Source organism: Capsicum annuum, chromosome 2 (genome assembly GCF_002878395.1).
Source record: "Capsicum annuum cultivar UCD-10X-F1 chromosome 2, UCD10Xv1.1, whole genome shotgun sequence".
Classification (NCBI taxonomy): Eukaryota; Viridiplantae; Streptophyta; class Magnoliopsida; order Solanales; family Solanaceae; genus Capsicum; species Capsicum annuum.
The window spans coordinates 138,357,296-138,377,432 of NC_061112.1; the positions used below are offsets into that span (position 1 = coordinate 138,357,296).

The 20,137-nt window shown below is 34.8% G+C and overlaps 2 protein-coding genes across 3 annotated transcripts; one reads left to right on the top strand and one right to left on the bottom strand.

Annotated features, from left to right (window-relative positions):
• The first annotated feature begins 1,670 nt into the window (after nt 1-1,670).
• On the top strand, nt 1,671-10,661 carry LOC107859854 (cell cycle checkpoint protein RAD17). 2 transcript variants are annotated; one of them, XM_016704990.2, is made up of 12 exons: nt 1,671-2,179; nt 3,139-3,196; nt 3,961-4,040; nt 4,121-4,168; nt 5,619-5,672; nt 5,837-5,939; nt 6,056-6,363; nt 6,724-7,024; nt 7,614-7,739; nt 8,268-8,466; nt 8,555-8,615; nt 10,252-10,661. In XM_016704990.2, the coding sequence occupies exons 1-12, from the start codon at nt 1,976-1,978 to the stop codon at nt 10,465-10,467; spliced, it is 1,758 nt and encodes a 585-aa protein (XP_016560476.2). In that variant the 5' UTR covers nt 1,671-1,975; the 3' UTR covers nt 10,468-10,661. The 2 variants fall into 2 exon arrangements, with proteins under 2 accessions (XP_016560476.2, XP_016560477.2); XM_016704991.2 differs by lacking the exon at nt 7,614-7,739 and having other exon boundaries at nt 1,684-2,179.
• A 757-nt stretch (nt 10,662-11,418) lies between these two features.
• LOC107859853 (protein ALTERED PHOSPHATE STARVATION RESPONSE 1) lies at nt 11,419-17,196 on the bottom strand. The gene is made up of 4 exons (XM_016704989.2): nt 15,972-17,196; nt 15,661-15,845; nt 15,267-15,490; nt 11,419-12,589 (listed from the first exon to the last, which is right to left on the bottom strand). Exons 1-4 carry the CDS (start codon nt 16,696-16,698, stop codon nt 11,806-11,808), a joined length of 1,920 nt encoding a protein of 639 aa, XP_016560475.2. The 5' UTR covers nt 16,699-17,196; the 3' UTR covers nt 11,419-11,805.
• Between the last annotated feature and the right edge of the window lie 2,941 nt (nt 17,197-20,137).

A 20,137-nucleotide genomic window follows, 5' to 3' on the forward strand; every position in this document is an offset into this window, starting at 1 on the left:
GACAAAATGCATAAATATTCTTCTTTGAGATCTTTATTTCAAGTACAATTGAAATTTATAAAATTATTCATCGTATAATTAAAATTTATATTATCATAAACTAGAAAAGAAAAAAACAGTCTTAGATATCGAGTTTGAAGAGAATCTTTTTTTTTGATCGAGCTAAATTTTTAAGTGAAGCTCCTCATGTTTTATAAACTGAGATTTTCATATCACAATCAAGCATGACTTTCAAGTCATGTTGATTTCATCACTTTATCCTTGCATGAGTGTCAATTTAAGTTTGAACTACATAGTTCAAATTTTGAGCTCACTAAATTGTAATAAAAATAAAAATCAAATTGGTCATTATTTTGTTACCTATTCTCCAATGACAATCGAATTTGTAAACACCAACTTCAATTAAAATTACACATTTTAAACTTCTTTACACAAAGTCGATGAAGTTTAAATTATAAAATTGAAATCTTGAAGTTTTTAAATGAAAAAACTTAATTGAAGGATATAATTTCGTGAAATTCACTGGAAAAAAAATTGAACTTAATGACGCAGTCTAAAGTTTTGAGAAATGAATTGAGAAGTGAACGATAAAATAAAAGAAAATATTACAAACTTAAAAGGATCAAAAGAATATTTAGGAGACTAATGTGAACTTAGCATCAAACATAAATTAAGTTGTTCAACAATTGTGAAAAGTTGTTCGATACTCATGTAAAATTATTGAGACAACTAATGGAGTCATATGATTGTCCCAATTGCTTAAATCACTTCCACTTGTCACTTTTTTTAATTAAAGACTTACGGATCGTTGGTTTGAGGTGTTGAAGCAAATAATTTCGGAATAAAATAATAATCTCGGGATAAAAAAAATTTATTGCATGTTTGGTTGGTAATATTCGGGATAACTTATCTCGAGACTAATAAATAGTCCCGGGATAAGTTATCCACTCAATTAGTGGGATAAAATCCCATCATAATTTATCCTTGGGATGAATGTATGAAAGAACAAAAATATCCTCAAACTCTATTATTTTCATTTCTCTTTCTCTCTCACACACATATATATTTTATATATATATATTCATAAATAATAAATTGTGTTTAATTAACGTATAATATATTCATTAATTATGAATATAATATATAATGTAATTACGTAATATATAACATATAATATTATGAATATATATACGTTAGTTATGTTTAATTATATATGTATTATGTTAATATATTTAATTATAATATATTATGTTTAATTATATATAACATAATATATAACGTAATATATTCTCACACACACATAAATTATATTTAATTAACGTATAATATATTCATAAATAAATAAATTTTGAACAGTTTATTGTTCAAAATGGTTGTAAAATATATAAATTGTGTTTATTTATATATTTTAATTTCTCTAAAATAAAATAAAATTAAGAATGAATATTTAAAAATTAAAAAGAAATATATATATATATATAAAGTTAAATAAGATGGAGGGTATTTTGGTAATCAATCAATTTATTTCTAGAAATTATATCATGCATATTATTTTGAATACAACAAACCAATCATTCAATAAAAAATAATTCAATCATAACTAATCTCGTATAACTTATCTCAAACATAACTAATCCAGTATAAGTTGTTTGAAAACCAAACGACCCCTTAGGGTATTCTGGCTCATTTTTCTCAAACGCAAGAGACCATTGTCATTTTCTCCAAATAGAACGCGGGCATCAGCTTCTCAGCTACGCTACCCGCCGTTTTTTTTGCTTTCAAAACACACCTATTTCTACTGGAAAATTTGCCCATTGCTGTCTGCAGTTGTGCATTTGCCTCAGTTTTATCTTGGGTTCGATAATCTCATTCTCGTATCGTCACAGTAATATTGCAAATTTCCTGCTTTTGAAACATTTCAAAGTTTTTGGTATTTTGAAAAACAACATTGATAACAGTTGTTGCGGTTGCGGTGATGAAGAAAGCCAAGAGGAATGCGGCCATTGTAATTTCGTCGTCCGATGACGATGAAGACTTCAAAGTGACGTCTAATTTCACAAAACCGAAACCGAAATATGAATCGGCATCAGTCCCGAGGAAGAACCCTAAAAGGGCTAAAACGGCTCTACTTTCGGCGTCATGTCCACGCCCTTCTAAAGAGGCTAGTGCCTTCGATGAGGTAAAACATAGATTCCTTGGATTTAGTTAATAGTATTAGCTTAGCAAATAGGGTTACTGTTTCATCATGCTTTTGCATTCGAGTAAGAACGTTAGTTGTATAAACGGGAAACCAAGCTTGGTCTATACCAGATGCAAACAGTGGCGCTGAGCCGAAATTTTAAATAAGAGGGTTCAAAATATGAAGAAGTAAACACACAAACTAGCCTTAGGAGGTTAACATTTACTATATGTATAAAATAATTATAACCATGTATAAATAGTGTAATTTTCCGTGGACTTTTAGCTTCAATCTGGCTCCGCCCTGGTGGATTAAAGTAGTGGCAGTTGCCAGTTGGTGCGGGTGCATCTATTGCTTGGAAATTGTTTCTTGTTGTGCAGCCAAGCAAAGCCTGCATTAATTATGTGGAGATCAATTTTTCTTATGTGGCCAAAACAAACATTGTACTATTACTTATGCAAAATTATATGCTGGAATATCTTTACTTATCCAGCCAACCATACGTCCCCTTACTTATCAAATTATATTTTACCTTCAATCAATGGATGCTTAAGAAGGATTTCACATCGAGTTCCCATGAAGAGGAACAAGCATAAATAGACTCAGTTGCTAAGTTTAACAACTATAGAACAAACTTTCCCCCTAATATCTTGTTTCACAGAGGTGAAAGAATGTATGTTACCTAGAGAACTTATAGGAGTTGGTTTCAAATGTACCTTGAACCTATGCAAGCTCAAGTAGAAAACTCCTCGGCTTTACGGAACGTAATTATTCAACAGTCTTATTTAGGAACCTTGGGTGACGTTTGCTTCATCGACTAGGTTCTCATATCTCGACTAAACTGATTGTGTTGGTGTTTCATTAACTATATTCTCTGTTGTTTCTGAGATACACACTGCTCTACTTCTAGCTTTTGAGTACCTCAGAGCATTAACAACGTATGCTATAACTGATTGCAGATGAAACGATTTTGTGTTGAGTTTGATGAAAATTTCACAGGCATCAAGGTATCTACTGGTATGCTAGTTTCAAAGGATTTGGTTTTTGTATTTATTTGTATTAATGTAAAGTTGTAAATAATGAACTGGGATTTGGTTTTGCCTCTCCGTTTTTTGAAGGCTTCTGACCGTGTTGGTGACAGTATCTCTGTCAGTATAAACATTAGTTTATCATAGGCTACACCCTTATTTACTTATCAAAACATTTAGCAATTTTTGCACCTTTCTTATACGTCCATGTTGTCACTTTTTGATCTCATTAAAATATTCTGCTGAAGTTGGATGTCCTAGTTTTATCACTTCTTTTTGCAGACTGCATTCATTAGGTTCTGCATGCAGTGCAAGCTTCAGTCATGATATTATATTCTTGCGCATGATGCTTTGGTCTGTCAAATTAACAGTATGGTACTTGCTATTCCTCACCAATCCTCGAATGTAAACACAACCTTAGATGTGTGGTTTAGAAATTTTTTTACTCGGCGTTTTATTTCTACTTCACTTTTGGGGTGTCGGATATGGGCTTCACATGTTAAAATATTGGAGTAGAACCATGGACAAATATAATCTAAGTATGCAAGGTCCTCAGACTTCCTGTCGACAATTCACTTGGCAAATCTTATTGACCTGCATTTAAAGTCATTCCTCTTCCCACAGCTCCTGATATCGTGATGTTTTGATTGTCAGCACGTCTTCTCCATCGATATATTTATTTTGGCAGTCCTCCCGACCTTTCATCTTCAATTCATAATTGCCAAAAGACTAAATTGTATGAAAATGAATCAGGACTTCGATGCAGCAATGAGACGTGGATCGACAAACATAAGCCTCATTTGCTGGAAGAGCTTGCTGTTCAAAAGAAGAAGGTAAAGAGCTGTGTTTTTTTTTCCTTAAATCTTCCCAGGTGTGAAGGTTTTAATGATTGTTTCATGTGCTTGATTTGCAGGTTGACGAAGTGAAAACATGGTTTGAACAAAGACAAAAAGCTGCAATGGTAATTAATTAAGAATGCTTAAAAAACTATATCAGTTTCTTTCTTTTCGTAGACTTCTAATACTGTGACAAGACATGGTCACTAATTTCTGGATCATCCAGTAAATGTTGCTTTTCTATCTTCCTTTTCCCTAAAATCTCAAAAAAGTTCATTGTTTCTTTTTCTTTGGTAGTGTTCTTAAAATTGTTTTTAAAGATATTAGAAATAATTACTTATTGTTGCTCCTGCTGGGGAACGTGGTCTTAGAATGAAGGTTGAGTGGAGCATTAACTATAATTAATCAATGAACCAAGGCTAAATCAAATCAGTAGGGCATGGCACATAAATCTTCTTTATCCATTTTGCTTTATTCAGCTCCATTTCATTCTCATACTAAAACAATTTGTTTTCTGAAGTGAGATTTTTCAAAAACTAGAGGTTCTTATGCCTATCTTTGCATAGGGATACACATCTTTAACCAGAACTAAAAACTCTTGACAAACTTAAGATATTATTGTGTAATAACAAATAAGAATTAGTCTGAAAAGTTAGTATCACCTATATGAATCCTTTGCTTCTATTATAATTTGTTCATAGCCAAGGCTGCAGTAACTCTCAGAGATTATAAGAATCTTGCCAGAACGCCCGTGTGAAATTTCATCTATCTATCCTGGTTTTTGACCTTCAATCTTATTGTTTCTCGCCCAACATTGGTGCATATTCTATTAAAACATAGGCGGATCCAGAATTTAAATTTTATGAGTTCAACATTTAAGGAACCCATAATTTGTTTGAAGTTATGGGTTCATATATGCTATTTGTTGCAATTTTTGTGAATATTTACGTATAAATTTTATTCCGCATTGAAACTAGTGGGTTCAGATGAACCCGACACTAATACTCCTACACCCGCTTCTGTATTAAAATCCACACCTTTTTGGTTTGTTGTCTTATTATGCTCCTTTGGAAAAGAGTGCTTGTCGGTGCACACACAAAGCAGTGTGAAGAGAGATTAAGCATACACATGCTCAGAATAAAGTCCTTTTTCTTGTTTTCCTGTTTGCAATGTGTTGCCTGGAGATTTCTGGGGAGTGTCGTTGGGATTTTAGAGCAACGTATGGTTATCAGGTGTGTCTTGGTTACCATGCTTTGTTTGTTTAGAAAATCAGGAAAAAAATTTGTATCATAGTTTGCTTTGGCTTGATCCAAAAAAGTTTGCGCTTGCCCTGGTCATTGTTTAGATGTGTAACTGGAAATGATGAATAGTTATGGTGCTAAAAGGAATAGAGTTTGATCCAGGAAATTGTTATATGATAGTATTGGTGAGGTCTGACACTTAATATCCCTAATTGAGTGTTTACTCCTTCCGTGTGCACATGGTTTTACGGTATTTTTGACATGACAAGTCTTTTCTGCAATGTTTTAAGACTTAACATCATCGGAACTGAGATTTTTCCTCTGCTGGATGCAGGATGGTCATAGTAATGTTCTTCTTGTTGCTGGACCTTCTGGTGTTGGAAAAACTGTATGCCACTGTTTTTTTACTCTTTATTTAATCTTAACACGAGTGTTATGGGACAATTTAGTTTATTTAAGAATTCTGAATCAGGAGTGCCATGTTTGAATCTCGTCTTACTCCTTCGAGGTTCATAAACCTTGTATGATCATTGGGTGCTTGTCATCTTTTAGGCAACTATCCATGCTATTGCTTCACATCTTGGTGTCACAATATGGGAGTGGACCACGCCTACTCCAACAGTTTGGGCAGAACATTTGCATAATTCTAATTCAGGTACTTATTCATGTTTGAATTAATGGAAAACGGAACTTCTTCAGACTATCAAGTGCTTGTTCAGAAAATTGTTTTCTTCATATTATCATTTGATATTTCTTTTTATGTTGATCTAGGGTTACAATACATGTCAAAACTTGATGAGTTTGAAGGCTTTGTCGAGAGGGTGAGAAAGTATGGATTGACTTCTCCAACGCTGATGGGATCACAGGCTTCAACCATACTCGTAGTTGATGATCTTCCTGTGGTAAATAGAAGAGATGCGTATGGAAGGCTTGAAAGGTGTTTGACGCTTCTTGTGCAATTAGTCCGCATTCCTACTGCCATAGTGATCACCAACTATGACAAGAATGATTCTGCTGACTATAGCACACGGTGCTGGGAAGAACTCCTTGTATCTCTTCATAGTGCTGGTGCTTGTAAGGTTGCGTTCCTTGATAGATTTGCTTTGGATTTGAATTCTTTTCATCTGTTTATCTTGAATGAAATGTCAAACATCCCACTATGAGTATGACAACATAATAAAGCAGCTTCCTTGGCTAAGCTTTTAAGTAATTTGATCTGCAACATCACCCACAGCCTGCAGGCCAAAGGGCAAAATAGTTCTGTCGCTGTCTGAACATCTGCAAATTGAGTTTGAGGATCTTTTCTTGCCTTTGGGGGTAGAATCCCAGGGAAAATTTATCAATTTTCATAAGCAGTGGAGGAGGCAGTTATTCAACATTAGATTCTAACTTACTAAAGTATGTCAACTATTTTTTTAAGTTGAGTTCATGGTTTTCAGGTCAACTTCAACCCTGTCACAGTCTATTCAATCAAGAGAACACTTAACACTATATGCAGAAAGGAGCAGCGTGTAGTTGGTGCTGATACGATTGAGCTAATTGCCAAAGCAAGTGGAGGTGACATCAGACATGCCATTAATTCTCTGCAGTATCTCTGTCTGAAAGAAAGACAGGATAACATTAGTTGTTTGGATGATATGCTTTGTTTGCCATTTGGAAAAGATGAAACTCTCTCTCACTTCCATGCATTAGGCAAATTTCTACACAACAAAAGAGAAAGCGAGCACACAATTGCATCAGGTACATTATAATTCAGTGAGTTGCAAGTGCTTACAGAATTTTTTAACTGTGTGCTTCCGTACCTCTTCTACAGTAGCAACAACTTACTCCATCTTTGCAAGTAATGCTTCCTCATGAGGAATGCATATCTTAGCATCTGCTTGAATGATCTAATCTTGCAATCTAGGGTTGTCATTTATGATCTACATGTGCAATATTGTATCTCGAAGAGTTCTTCAATTGCTAAATGCGGTTTCATTGCTTGTAGACACTGCTCAAATAAAGTTGTTAAGCAGATTCCCTGAGATGTAATGATGAACATTGTTTTAAGAATGAAAGATATGAGAATTGGTGATTATCCATGGTGTCGTCTCCGTAGTGATGGTAATTAGAAGGATATAGAAGATTAACTTTTTCACCTTGTGTGAATTACTGCCATAGGTATGAACTTACCAGTTATATGTGAGGTTTTTTCTATTACAAAACAAGAACTCTTCTTTGACCATGTTATCTCATGCCCTTTTAGAGTAAGATGTGAGAGTTCTCTGCCAAGTGAATAATTGAGAAAACCTTGTTTGGCAGAGTCTGATACAGACTCATTTTCTTTCAGATGGAGACACATTCCTTCTGAAGGAAAAATTTGTGAGATTTCCTCTTAAAATGGATTCTCCAGAAGTTGTTCTTCGTCAAGCACATGGGCAAGCAACGTCTCTTTCTGAATTTCTGCATGAAAATGGTAAATCTTTTCCTTAAGGTGGATGTGGTTTTCAACTAATGTGGTGCTATTCCTTGATTTTTTTGAATGTTCTTTTGGAATGAACTTCAATGGTGGAGATGCTTGACTCAGGGATACGTCTTTTTTTTTTTTTTTTTAATTCAAGCACCAAAATCTGCAATTCTGTGGCATAATGCTATTTCTGGATCACATTGACCTGCTCGTGAGCTATATCAAACAACATTAGATTCAGCACAAGTCTGATAGCGTGAACTTCTTGTGGTCTTCTTAGTTTTTCATTTGCCTTTGTGGTGAATTTTACCGGCAAACTAAATGTTGACAGAGCATTGCGTTTTTTAATCTTCTTTCCAGTTTCCTAGATTAGAGGAGAAATAACTGTTTCTTTTGTTCAGCTTGCATTTACAACCTAAACTGATAATGCATTTTTCATTGCTTTGCAGAACTATTTCTCTAGAAACTTAGCCGATGTATCTGATGAATGATCCTTGTGTTTGTCTTATTCAACTACTGATTTCAAAGTTGTTGCAGTTTTAGACTTTCTGAGTGAAGAAGCAATAGATGATGCGTGGCTTGTGGCATCATATTTAAGCGACGCCGATTTTCTTCTATCTTCACTTAATGGACGTCTATCTAGAGACGTTGGAGCTGAGAACATCATACAGTCAGCTGCTGCTTCAGTTGCTGCCAGAGGGGTATTATTTGGGAATGCTCACCCAGTGCCTTCCAGGTATAGAGACACTACCTGGTTCATTATGTGTTTTGTTTATATAAAAGTACCTAAAAATCATTTATTACAAATTCCCGTGAGAAATCAGGTGGCATGCAATTCGACGTCCTAAACTTTGGGAGGTTGAAAAATCATCACGCCGCAATAAGGTAAGTTTCTTGCTATGACGTTCTCTGGACTTTGCTCCTGATCTTGCTCACATATCTTCTTATAACATGATTTATGTGGATCAGGTCCTGAAACATAATGTTCCCCATTAAAGTAGTTGCTTAGGAAGCACTAGCGCCCTACTATAATTTCACAGTGGTTAACGTGGACCCTCCGTTATAGAATAGAGAGAAAGTGGTGTAGTGATGGTGTAGCGATACACTAAGTACCCTCATACTAGAGGACATCGTAGGTTAAATCTAGAAAATTCGAGAGATCTTCTAAAAGCCAACTCGAAGACCCCCTTAAAAGAACATCGTAATAGGTAACTTGGTCGTTTAGTTGGTTCTGTAGGAGGTTTAATGTCCACATAAAACCCAACATTATGTTTTGTAATGTTTAGTTGAGTACTTATGTATGTGAGGAATCTAAGTAATATTTTTCATGTTTCATAATATAGAATAAGAATGCGGGTAGTAGTAATACATGGATTAAGATTTCATAAAAAAAATACATGGATTAAGGGTGTGTTTGGTATGATGGAAAATAAGTTGATTTTCTACTTATTTTCTCATGTTTGGTTGGTGAGTGAAATATTTTCCGGAAAATATTTTATTGTGTTTGGTTGGTGAGTAGAGAATATTTTTTAGAAAAATATTTTTTAGTGTTTGATTGGTGAGTGAAAAAATAGTTTTTAGAAAATACTACTAACTGTTAACTAGTATATCAGTGACTCTAACAACTCAACAATTTGTAAGAAATAATTTAAGCATAACAAATAATATCTATATCGAATTCTAAAATACTACAATCACTAAATTTAAGCAACTATTAATTAGCAAATTTAGGAGACACTTTTCAACATTTTGTCTGGACAATCTCAAGATACTACAATCAATAAACATATAACGGAACGACAAGCTTATTCAACCTCGTAAAACAAGTTACATCGATGACAAGATGAAATATGCAATTAGCAAAAGTAACATAGGTAAGTCTTTCTCTATGAATATGAAAATAATAATACATCAAAGAACATTGGAAATGAAAAAAATTCAGGTTTCACATTTTTTTATTTCGAACAGTGAAAAATTGAAGCAAAGCACAGTGAAAAATATTTTCGAATAATATAAATTTTTGAGAAATATAAATTTTTTTGAGTCATGTGAATATGAGTGTTGTTGGGGTGGGGAAAAGGGATGGGGGCGGGGTCATAAGTCTCATTTGTCATTTTCTGAAAAATGACTTTTCTTGACCCATAAGGGAAGTCATTTTCCATCAAATGGAGAAAAATGAGTTGTTGTGGAAAATATTTTTCCAACATTTCATTACAACAAAACAAGGGAAAATTGACAAATGACAAAAGTAACCCTCATAATAGTAACCCTAAGAATATTAAAATGACAAAAGTAACCCTCATAATAGTAAAAGACCTTTTTTTGGTTAATTATGTGAACTTATATTTTAAGCTATACATAGTAATTGTAAACTAATCTCTAATTATATCAAACCATACATCCAACATAGCATAATTCCCTACATAACTAAACTGCATTATTTGTCTTTAAACCACACAACCTGATGTTGTCCACTGATTTGGATTTTGATTTCATCCTAATCAAGTTGATGTGCTTACAGTGTCAAATGTTTAGTCAGAGAAGTGACTTGTATAATAGCATAGCCATATCAAATCAGACAGTAATGGCAGCCGAGTTTAGGCCTTCACTTAAATGGCTTGGATGCAGAGCATCTGAAACTTTCCAAGCCGACAGCATGGTTGAAGATGACTCAGTTGGCGCCTCTTTGCATGAGAATGACCTGGATTTGTCAGACGAAGAGATAGAAGACTGGTAATTTGAAGCAGTGTATCAATATGTGGTCCATGTGGGGCTCTTTTTCACCTGTAAATTCCTGTACATGCCTGAAATCATGTAAATTTTCTTGAGGAAAACACAGTTGAGTTCATACAAATTGAAGCAAGTTTTGAACAGTGTAGGAATTTTGCGATGAAAGACCTTGATTTATACTTGGAGGAACTGTGCACTAAACTGATCTAGTTTACTAACCTATCACTTTGCAATAAAGAGAAGACGATCCATTATGGAAAACCAAGTTACTGCTTCATCATAACTACTAGTAGGTAATTCTTTTGGAAAAAATCACGTTTCCTGGGACCCACGTTTTAATCAAAGTCTGGTGTCAATTTAATGTCTCTTTTGTTCTTCCTCGTGTGCAAGCATCACACTCCCCTGTGGAACTTAAATAGCAAAACAGAAGTTGACACGAAAGTGCCGTTTCGGTACTTCCCCAGTTGGCATTGAACATTTGAATCCGCAATTTTGTTTTAGTAAATCTCACAAAAATCATATTCCATGAAAGAAAGAAAAGATATTAGTACTTGTTTATTTATTTTTTCTCAGAAGGTAAATCTAACTTGTTTATTAAAACTAATAAATTCTTGAGTCGAGGGTCCTATTGAAAACCACCTCACTTGCATACATACATCCTACCCTCTTCGTGATCCTACCACTACATTTAGCCCACAACCAAGGCTACTAACAGTGGGATAAGACCTTACCACTATATATGATACGTTACCCTCTCTCCGGTGAGTGTGCAGTGAAGGACTCTTGCCTCACCTGCCCGTTTGACTTATGGCATCATCAACTTGCTTTTCAATCAAAGCGATTTCATAACCATAAAGAAAGACCTCTCTTTCGGGACATTTTTTATTCCTCTTCAATGATCTGGAATTTACACTCATTCATGACGAGAAAGTAATAAGTGACACCAGTGAATACACGATTGAAAACACCACAGAAGTACATATAAATGCAACTTTCTTTAAACCACTTTTCCCAACATCTAATCCAAAGGGAAAAATGGAAAACACTAGTAACTGTTTTCCGAGCAAAGCTAGAACATACTTCAAAAATCCTAACATCCTCTAATGCCAAACGCTAGCGACATCTATCATCTACCTCCATCAGCCAGCCATACCTACATTGTCGATGATTGCTTAAACGTAATCATCTCTTTTTCTCACTTTCATGAAAATCCGCATTTCTAAGTTCCCCAATAAATTATGGCACATACTGGGAAACCCTCTAGGTTCCAGGAAGGGGAAATTCAAGAACACATATATACATTTTTCCTGCTGGCTGCATGGACCACAGGTAAACGCTCGGTATCTTAAGGCAAAATCCTCTTCATTTCATTCACCTGATCAGTATTTTTAGCTTGATTATATACCGACTCAAATGCATGTGTCCATACATTGGCGAAACCCGTCACAGCCTGAAAAACATGCGGTAAACCCATCTGTAGATTGTTCAACGTCATTGCCCTAGTTACACTCACTGCTTTGTCATACTTTGCCTTCTCGTCCTCGGCTTTTGTTCTTATTGCATCCACCTTAGCTCGTTTCTCGGTCACAGGGTTCTTGCTCCTTGTATTGCCAGAGGAATCAGGTACAGAATAAGGACCATACTTGGACTCTAATGACCGAAGCTCAGAAGACTTCTTGTCGAGCTCTTTAAATGCCATCTCTGACTTCTTCTTTTGCTTGAGCTCTTCTGATTGCTGCACCACAATGGCATGGATAACAGTTAGTAGACTGTTGATTCCTTCCGACGCTACTTTGTCTGGAGCATTGTTGACAGCAAGATGCCACTCTTCACAAAGGGAGTAAACTGCATTGTCCTGATCGGTCTTATGGACAGGGTTGCTGCCAAGTTGGAAGAGGCTAAGACGGAGCCAGCCGGTAAGAGACTGAATATAATCCTGGTGAGATTTCACTAGGTTACAAAAAGATAGGTGCCATTGTTCAAGTTCAAGCTCAAGTTGTAGTGTTGATTGTCGATGAAGCTCAGAGGTAGGATAAGTTGATGGCACGGTATTGAGATACTTCAGCTGCTGGACTATATGAGTCTGAACGTGATGACATTCATACATGCTTCTCCACATATACATCAACCTGTTAACCACACAAAATAAGGAGAGGGAAGGAGACCTGTTAAATGATTCTTGCAATATTATCCTTTTTCCTGAAACTTGAAAAATTGTTTCCCATGCTCACAAGGTGCTATTTCCCTCCACTTTTATCATATTCAACGGGTGCAATAGCAGAATTGTCATTCTATTTATTAACTCTTTAAGGGGTGTGCAAGTCAATATTGGACCAGCAAAAATAGAGTGAGGAATAAGAGATCGAGGAGTAAGTACTCCCTCCATTTCATTTTAGTTGAACCTTGTTGACTTGACACACCTTTAAGAAAACTTCAAATAGGGGTTTATTTTACTAAATTAACCTCATTATAGTGATGCATTGAACTCCTAAATTTGACAACTGTTATTCTATATATCTATTTAATTGCTAAGAGTAAAATGGAAAAAATATATGTACAAAATACTCGTGAATTCATAAATGAGAGAACTAAATTGAAACAAATACTTTTAGCAAGAGAGCCAACTAAAACGAGACGGAGTGAGTATTTATATATTAATTATTTGTGAAAGTTGAGATTGTCCCATGAGATATGAAGAAGCAACATTGAATTTCATAACTTCCACCAAATGCCAAAGGCTTGCCATTAATATTGCCAGTATCCATTTTGCAACAGAGGATAATGGGCCCCTTGAAAATGAAAGGGCCAATTTGCTTCCCCAACACCCCCACCCCAAAACACACCCCCACCAAAAGGAAAGAGGGTAACCTTTAATTTCAGTCAACTATTGACCATTTTGAAAATTTAAAGTCGCACTCTTAAAGAGTGTCTCCCCCAAAAAATGTATTACTGATCCGGATACCACGATTATCACAAAAGAAAAAAGGGGTCATGTTCTTACAAATTTGTGTGTTTTAGATAAAATGTAATCATTGTCAATTTTGAAAGACATAATTTAATTAGGGGTAAGTTGATAAAGTTACTCCCTCAATTTTATTTTAGTTGACCCTTGTTGACTTGATACTCTCCTTAATAAAATACTCCCTACATCCAACAATACTTGTCTACTATTCACTTGACACACAAGTTGAAAAACAATAAATAATAGAGGTAATTTTACCATATCATCCTTTGAATATAATTAATTTATTATTTTAAAAAATGCATTGGGTAATGAATAATACCAAGTGTAAAATGGGCAGATTATTCCTTGATTTTTTATTTTAGTATAGTGAACAAATATTGTTGAACAGGGGGAGTGTTTATTACGGATCTATTTTACTAAATTAGTCTTATTAATTATACTTTAAAAGTATAAATTTGAATATTATCCACTTATATAATCATTTAATGGTAGAGGTAGTATTGGAAAGACATAATAGTTTTTTCTTAATTTTATAAATTGGACACTTAATAAGAGGGCCAACTAAAATGAAATGGAGGGAGTACCTTTTATTTTCTAGGAGTTACACCCTCCATTCAAAATTACTTGTAACTAATTTCCTAATTGTATTTCCACTTTTATTATTTTAATCTTAACATTAATTGTTTATTCTCCAAACTAATTTCAAGACACAATAATAACCATCAATTAATAGGGGCACTATGATAAAAATAGTCATGTTAATAATTATCTTAGTAGATGTGCTAAATCTACTAAGAGAAGGGGAGCTTTGAAGTAACTGGTAAAGTTGATGCCATGTGACCAGGAGGTCACGGGTCAAGCCTTGAAAACAGCCTCTGGCAGAAATGCAAGGTAAGGTTGCGTACGATACACCCTTGTGGTGGGGCCCTTCCCCGGACACCGCGCATAGCGGTAGCTTTAGTGCACCGGGCTGCCCTTTTAGTAGATGTGCTAAGTCAAACTGTGACAAGTAAAAATGAACGGATGAAGTGATAATTTGTTAAAAGGTGTGTCCGACCCAAAACAACACGTTATGGAGGGAGTATATAAGCAAAGAGTTCTTCCACCATCTCGACACAAAGGACAGGGATTAAGACCCAATTAATACTATACTCGTTTGGTTGGGAACTAATTATCCTGGCCAAGGGTAACTTATCCCATCACGTATATGACATAACTTACTCCATCCGTCTGGTATAAATTGTGGGACAAATAGTTTTGGGACTAACTAATACCTCCAACCAAGTGGGATTATTATACCTTTATACCCCACGACTCTTAGCCATTGGCTAATATAATTGATCATGTTCGAACTGATGATTAAAATCTTGAGACAGTCAATTTGCCAGATTTAAAAGATAAATATCCCAGGGAGTGGAAGGGCAGCTACCCTCCTAGAAAAATCCAATCTTGAATACCAAGTGCTAGCTTTTCAGTGTAAATAAATGAAAACCCAGTATGGAAAAAAAAAAAATTACTGTAGCAATTAGTTCACGGTTTTTACTAACAGTGGAGCAGACTGTTGTATACTGCTTTCGTATATTTTTAGGTGACAAAAAGGGCAAATCAAAGACATAGACCGTAGCAGTTAAAGGAGTCAAAAGTTTTCTCACTGTACGGAGAACCCATTCGTTGCTTTTTAGTACAAATTGCTAGAGCTGACTTTGACCATATCCCTTTGCTCATTTATTCACCAGGAAAATAAATATTTTGGACAGAGAAAATAATACTACTGCTATTGAAAAATAAAAAAAAAAATTCTAAGGATGAATGAACACATAAAGGGAGTGAGTAGGACTAACCCTTTGACCAGTTCAACGAGTTGTGGATAGAGCTCTGACTCCCTTAATTTGATGATTTCAGCTGATGTGGTCTCAATGGCTTGTGAAGCCACCATCATTTGTGAATCCAACTTCTCTACTTCCTTCTTGGCTTTCTCTGTCTTCACGTAATCAGCCCTCTTCATCTCTAGCTTCCTTGCGTTTGCTCCCCTTTTCTCATGCTCCAACTTTAGTGCCTCGGCGTGCTACATACCACCCAAAAGAAGAATAAAAGAACGCATAATTGGCTTAGGACCCAGAATTTTCACAAAAAGAGAAGGCCACGCTGTGTAGCCTTACCCTGCATTCCTACAAGAGGCTGTCTTGAACTCGTGGCCTATGGGTCAAATGGAAAATTGGGTCTAGTTAATTTTACCTTCACCTCCAGATAGAGCTTCTTCTCCCAAGCATGTAACCTCTCCACAGTGGAACAGTGCGAAGCTGCTTTGGTACCATTTGCCCCATTGATAGATTTGTTCATTGGATCATCACAAAATCTTCCAATTCCATTCCATCTTGAACTTCCACCAAATGACCATGAAAAAGGACTCATCAACTTATCTACAAAACCCCCCAAGAACCAATTTTTTAAAACAAAATAAAGTGTCGTAATTTTGTGCATTTGGGTCAGGCATGTTGTACACTATGCGGTTATGTGTGTACGTTACGCATGCAATTGCTACATACCTGAAGATCTTTGTTCAGAAAAAGCACAATTGGGAACTTCCAAGAGCAATGAGAGTTGTCCACCTGCATCAGCAGCATTAAGAAAGTACTCATCAAGCTCTTTGATGATCTCCACTAAGTCTTTTCCCTTCGTAGAAACAACCACCGCTAGCTCACTAGTAGTTGTCGTCTCTTTCGAAAACTGGCTCACCACAGACGGCGGAGCCGCCACGCTCGCCGCCACGCTCGCCGCCCCAACGGTGGCCGTCACCGCCACCTCCGACGTAACCGTCGTCTCGTCCCATTCCTCCTCCGTCACCGACCTCGAAGATGACGGAGGCGGCACAAACGGGTCCCAGAAATCCCAGTTTGATGCCGCCGGAGGCGGCGGTGGAGGAGGCGGCGGCGGCGGCGGTGGGAGGGCAGAGGATGTGGTAGTGTTGGTGGAGGTCGTCCAGGATGTGGGACTCATCGGCGGCGGCGGCGGCGGCGGCGGTTGAGGGGCGGTGACTCGCCGTGGAGGCGACGGCGGGAGTGGTGGAAGGTGGTGGTTGTGTGGATGGAGATCAGTTTCTCCGGTGGCGAACTGAAGCAAAGCAGAGCCAGTGTTCCTTAGTGAACGTAAGTACATAGAATGAGAAGCAGAAAAAGCTTGTCTTGATTTAACTAACTGTTTCATGTATTTCTTTCGAGCTTTGCATCTGGACACCAACTCTTCTCTCTCTAATCTTGAATACCAGCAACCCATTTTTTTTTATTTTTCACTTCTCTTCTCTACCAAACACAACTTAAACAAAACTCAAAAGTGCAAAGATAGCTAAACCAACCCTCACTTTAAACTTTTTTTCCTTTCTTGAATTATCAACCATGTTCCATGTGTGTTGTACTCCAAAGACTGACACAGCAATTTCAGACCAAAAAGAATAATTTAAAAAAAAATAAAATTAAAGTACTCTTCCTGTTTTTTTTTTTTTTAATTTGCTTACACTGACAGATCAAAAATTGAATCTTTATGATCTTTACACCAGGCACACTCAAAAAGACACAATATTAGATTTGCTTCTTTACACCAGCTAATCTATCCCCATTTTGAGAGCACCAACAACAACATCAGCATTTCAAAATTTTAATAAGGTGAAAAGGGGAATGTGTGAGAGAATGGGGTGAGGAACAGGCATAAATTTGGATTTATACAGAGGTAATAGGTGTTGGACAGAGTGCCGAATTTTTATAATCCTAACACGGTGAACCAAAATTACCTATAATCTGTAAAATAATAAAATTACTGATTTGGTACCTAATATATTTTTTTAAAGTAATAAATTTATTATATTTAAATAGTAATATAATTAAAAAAATTATTATTTATGGAGTATATTTTAAGAGATGTATCAAATCAAAAAATGGAGAAATATTTACCAAATAAGGCATTCTGTTGTCACATGCATGAAAGCATTCTCTATTTGAGGAAGTGATGGGTAGTTTGGGTAATAAAGAAATTTCAACGGACATGAGTCAATTTAAGGTAGAATTTAAATTCCAAAGGGTTAAATGGTTGGGTCATGACTCATGAATGAGGTGATAAGAGAGAGAATGAAGATAGTATTGATAAAGCCAATGCAGCGGTTACCAGGTCACTCTGGCTAAGGATTTACATTTACATCTCATTAATCTTATGGTCTCTCTCTCTGATAAAGTCATTTTCCAACTAAAATGCATTATTAGAATTTTTAAGTAAGTGAAAATGGTTTTTTTTCTTAAAAAAAGTGATTTTTTAAAAATTATTTTTAGGAATCTGAAACTTTTTAAAATTAAAATTTTAAAATCTGATAAAATTTTATGATTAAATAGATATTTATATAATAAAAATTAAAATTCAATTTAAAATTTATCATCAAATGCTAATTTAATTTTTGTCTTTTAAAATCTGGCGATCTTCAATGTTTTACTCTCAGAGGCGAATCCAGGATTTGAACTTGACGGGTGCACCTCTATACTTAAACATAGTAATTAATAGTGTCAAAGTTCGACATACAGTTCTTTGAAAATGTAATATTACTGAATATCATTAATTTGGTTTAATATGACAAAGTTTGCTATTCACCGTACTTGAATTCGATGCACTTTTATATTTTCAACAATAATAAAAAGTTTTTGAAAAATAGAAAATTCGAGAGATTCACTTGCTAGATGGTTGTTACGAGAAAACGTTAGAATTAAGCCTATTTCTAACTTTAAATTGCTAATTTTTAAATAAAAATAAGTCAATGATTAAAAGATAAAAATAAGATTGAAAAAATAAAGAAACATTATGTAGTATAAGATGGGGAGAATCTACCTTTTTAAGTTTGCGGGAAGCTTGCATTTAAAAATAATGTGTGTCTCTCTATATATAGATAATAGATAAAAAATTTATAATATAATGTTTTCAATGTTGTTCGAAGGGGGGAGAAAACAACAATAATGCTGGAGCAAAATGTATTTGGCAAAAAGAGTAATTAAATAATTGCTGCTGGTGGGTTTCGAACCCAAGTCATTCCATCCAATAAGAGATTTTAGGCAACAACTTCAACCATCTCACTATCCAATTTAGTATCACAACAGGTGCACGACCTATGTTTATTTAAATTTATGGATATATCTACAGCTATACACACTATATATAGAGAGTTTTTCTTGAGACTAGCGGGTGCATATACACCCCCTAATTACTATGTAGGTCCGCCTCTGTTTACTCTTATACTTTAAAGTAATAAATAAGTAGCTAAAAATGTTCTTGACATTGAAATACTAATAAATAACTTTTCATGGAATATAAATTAATATTTTTAAATTATAATATTTCATAAGCTATGTCGTTAAAAGACATAACAAGTAATATCCCTCGTACCAAAATAATAAATAATTTCTTAGAGCTTTTGTCTTCATGTCATAGTATCTCAAAATTTATGTCTTCATGTCATAGTATCTCAAAATTTATGTCGTATGCGGTATGACGGTAGAGAATAATTTACTTAAAAAAAAATTAAACATAATAACACATAAACGCACGCATATACTTCACCATCTCACGTTTAACTATCAATGTTTTCAACATAAGAAAGATAAAAGACAACATTCCCATATAATTTGATCACTTTCTAACACTATAATAAATATACTATGCCTATATAAAGGGGGCAAATATCCCTTGCATCTTCAGTATCCCACAAATTCACGGGATATTCACAAAGAGATCAAAGGTCTGAAAAGTCTCAATAAATTCATGGATATTCATACAGATCAAAACCCTCTCTTCTGATAATCAAATACCTCAAGAAGACAAACCCTCATTTTCATGGAGATCAAATCCAAATATTCCTACATTCGATAAATACACCACCAACAATCCTTGAATTACGGAAAAATTCATATCCAAATCTTCATACATTCGAGAAATATACTACTGATGGCCCTCGAATTACGGAGAAAATCAAGACAGAAGAATTAAGGGAGAAACAGATTTGTACCTCCATCATTTATCAATAAAACTGTTGTTTCTTCGTATTTTTATTTGTGGTTGAAGTTTATATTTTATTAATTTTTGGTTCTCTTCTGTTATGATTTTACTGTTTTTATATATATACTTTGTGTATATCTATATTTTTTATTATCTTAACCATATTAATTTTTTCTTATGAAATTTGTAGCTAATCATCTTTTTCCTACTAATTAAAGAAAATGTCACTAACTAATTATTAAAGAAATTAGTAAAATGTCTATAACATGCTAAAAAATTAGTAGACGACATATTAATGTAAAAATATAAAAGTTGACAATTATCTAGTATTTATAATATTTTCATTTATCATATTTTATATTATATTTATTTTTTGTGAAGGGTCAATATATCTCAACTTGCAGTCATTTAAGATTGAGTTGAACTGTTATTTTAAAGATCGTCTAATTAAAAAAGTTAATTCATTCTAACTCGTTTAACTCTCTAATATACTAGAATTAAATTGAATTGGGTTGGACCGGCTCATTCTGTAGCTCTAATTGTGAATGAACATTTTCCTTTTATACGGTAGTATCCCTTTTGCCGCTCACGAATTAACAGGTGGTTTGCCATTTGCATGAGACAATACGGTGGAGGGATTAAGTAGAGGTTAATTATTTAAGGAAAAAATACATAAAATAGTATATTT

What these genes read in the sequence shown, in the direction of transcription:
- LOC107859853 (XM_016704989.2), bottom strand. Translation starts at nt 16,698, where the DNA reads ATGGGTTGCTGGTATTCAAGATTAGAGAGAGAAGAGTTGGTGTCCAGA. An exon ending in AGCTCTATCTGGAGGTGAAG is followed by an intron (nt 15,491 to 15,660) that starts GTAAAATTAACT and finishes GGTGGTATGTAG; the next exon opens with CACGCCGAGGCACTAAAGTT. An exon ending in CTCGTTGAACTGGTCAAAGG is followed by an intron (nt 12,590 to 15,266) that starts GTTAGTCCTACT and finishes TGTGGTTAACAG; the next exon opens with GTTGATGTATATGTGGAGAA.
- LOC107859854 (XM_016704990.2), top strand. Translation starts at nt 1,976, where the DNA reads ATGAAGAAAGCCAAGAGGAATGCGGCCATTGTAATTTCGTCGTCCGAT. An exon ending in AGGCTAGTGCCTTCGATGAG is followed by an intron (nt 2,180 to 3,138) that starts GTAAAACATAGA and finishes AACTGATTGCAG; the next exon opens with ATGAAACGATTTTGTGTTGA. An exon ending in ATAGTGCTGGTGCTTGTAAG is followed by an intron (nt 6,364 to 6,723) that starts GTTGCGTTCCTT and finishes CATGGTTTTCAG; the next exon opens with GTCAACTTCAACCCTGTCAC.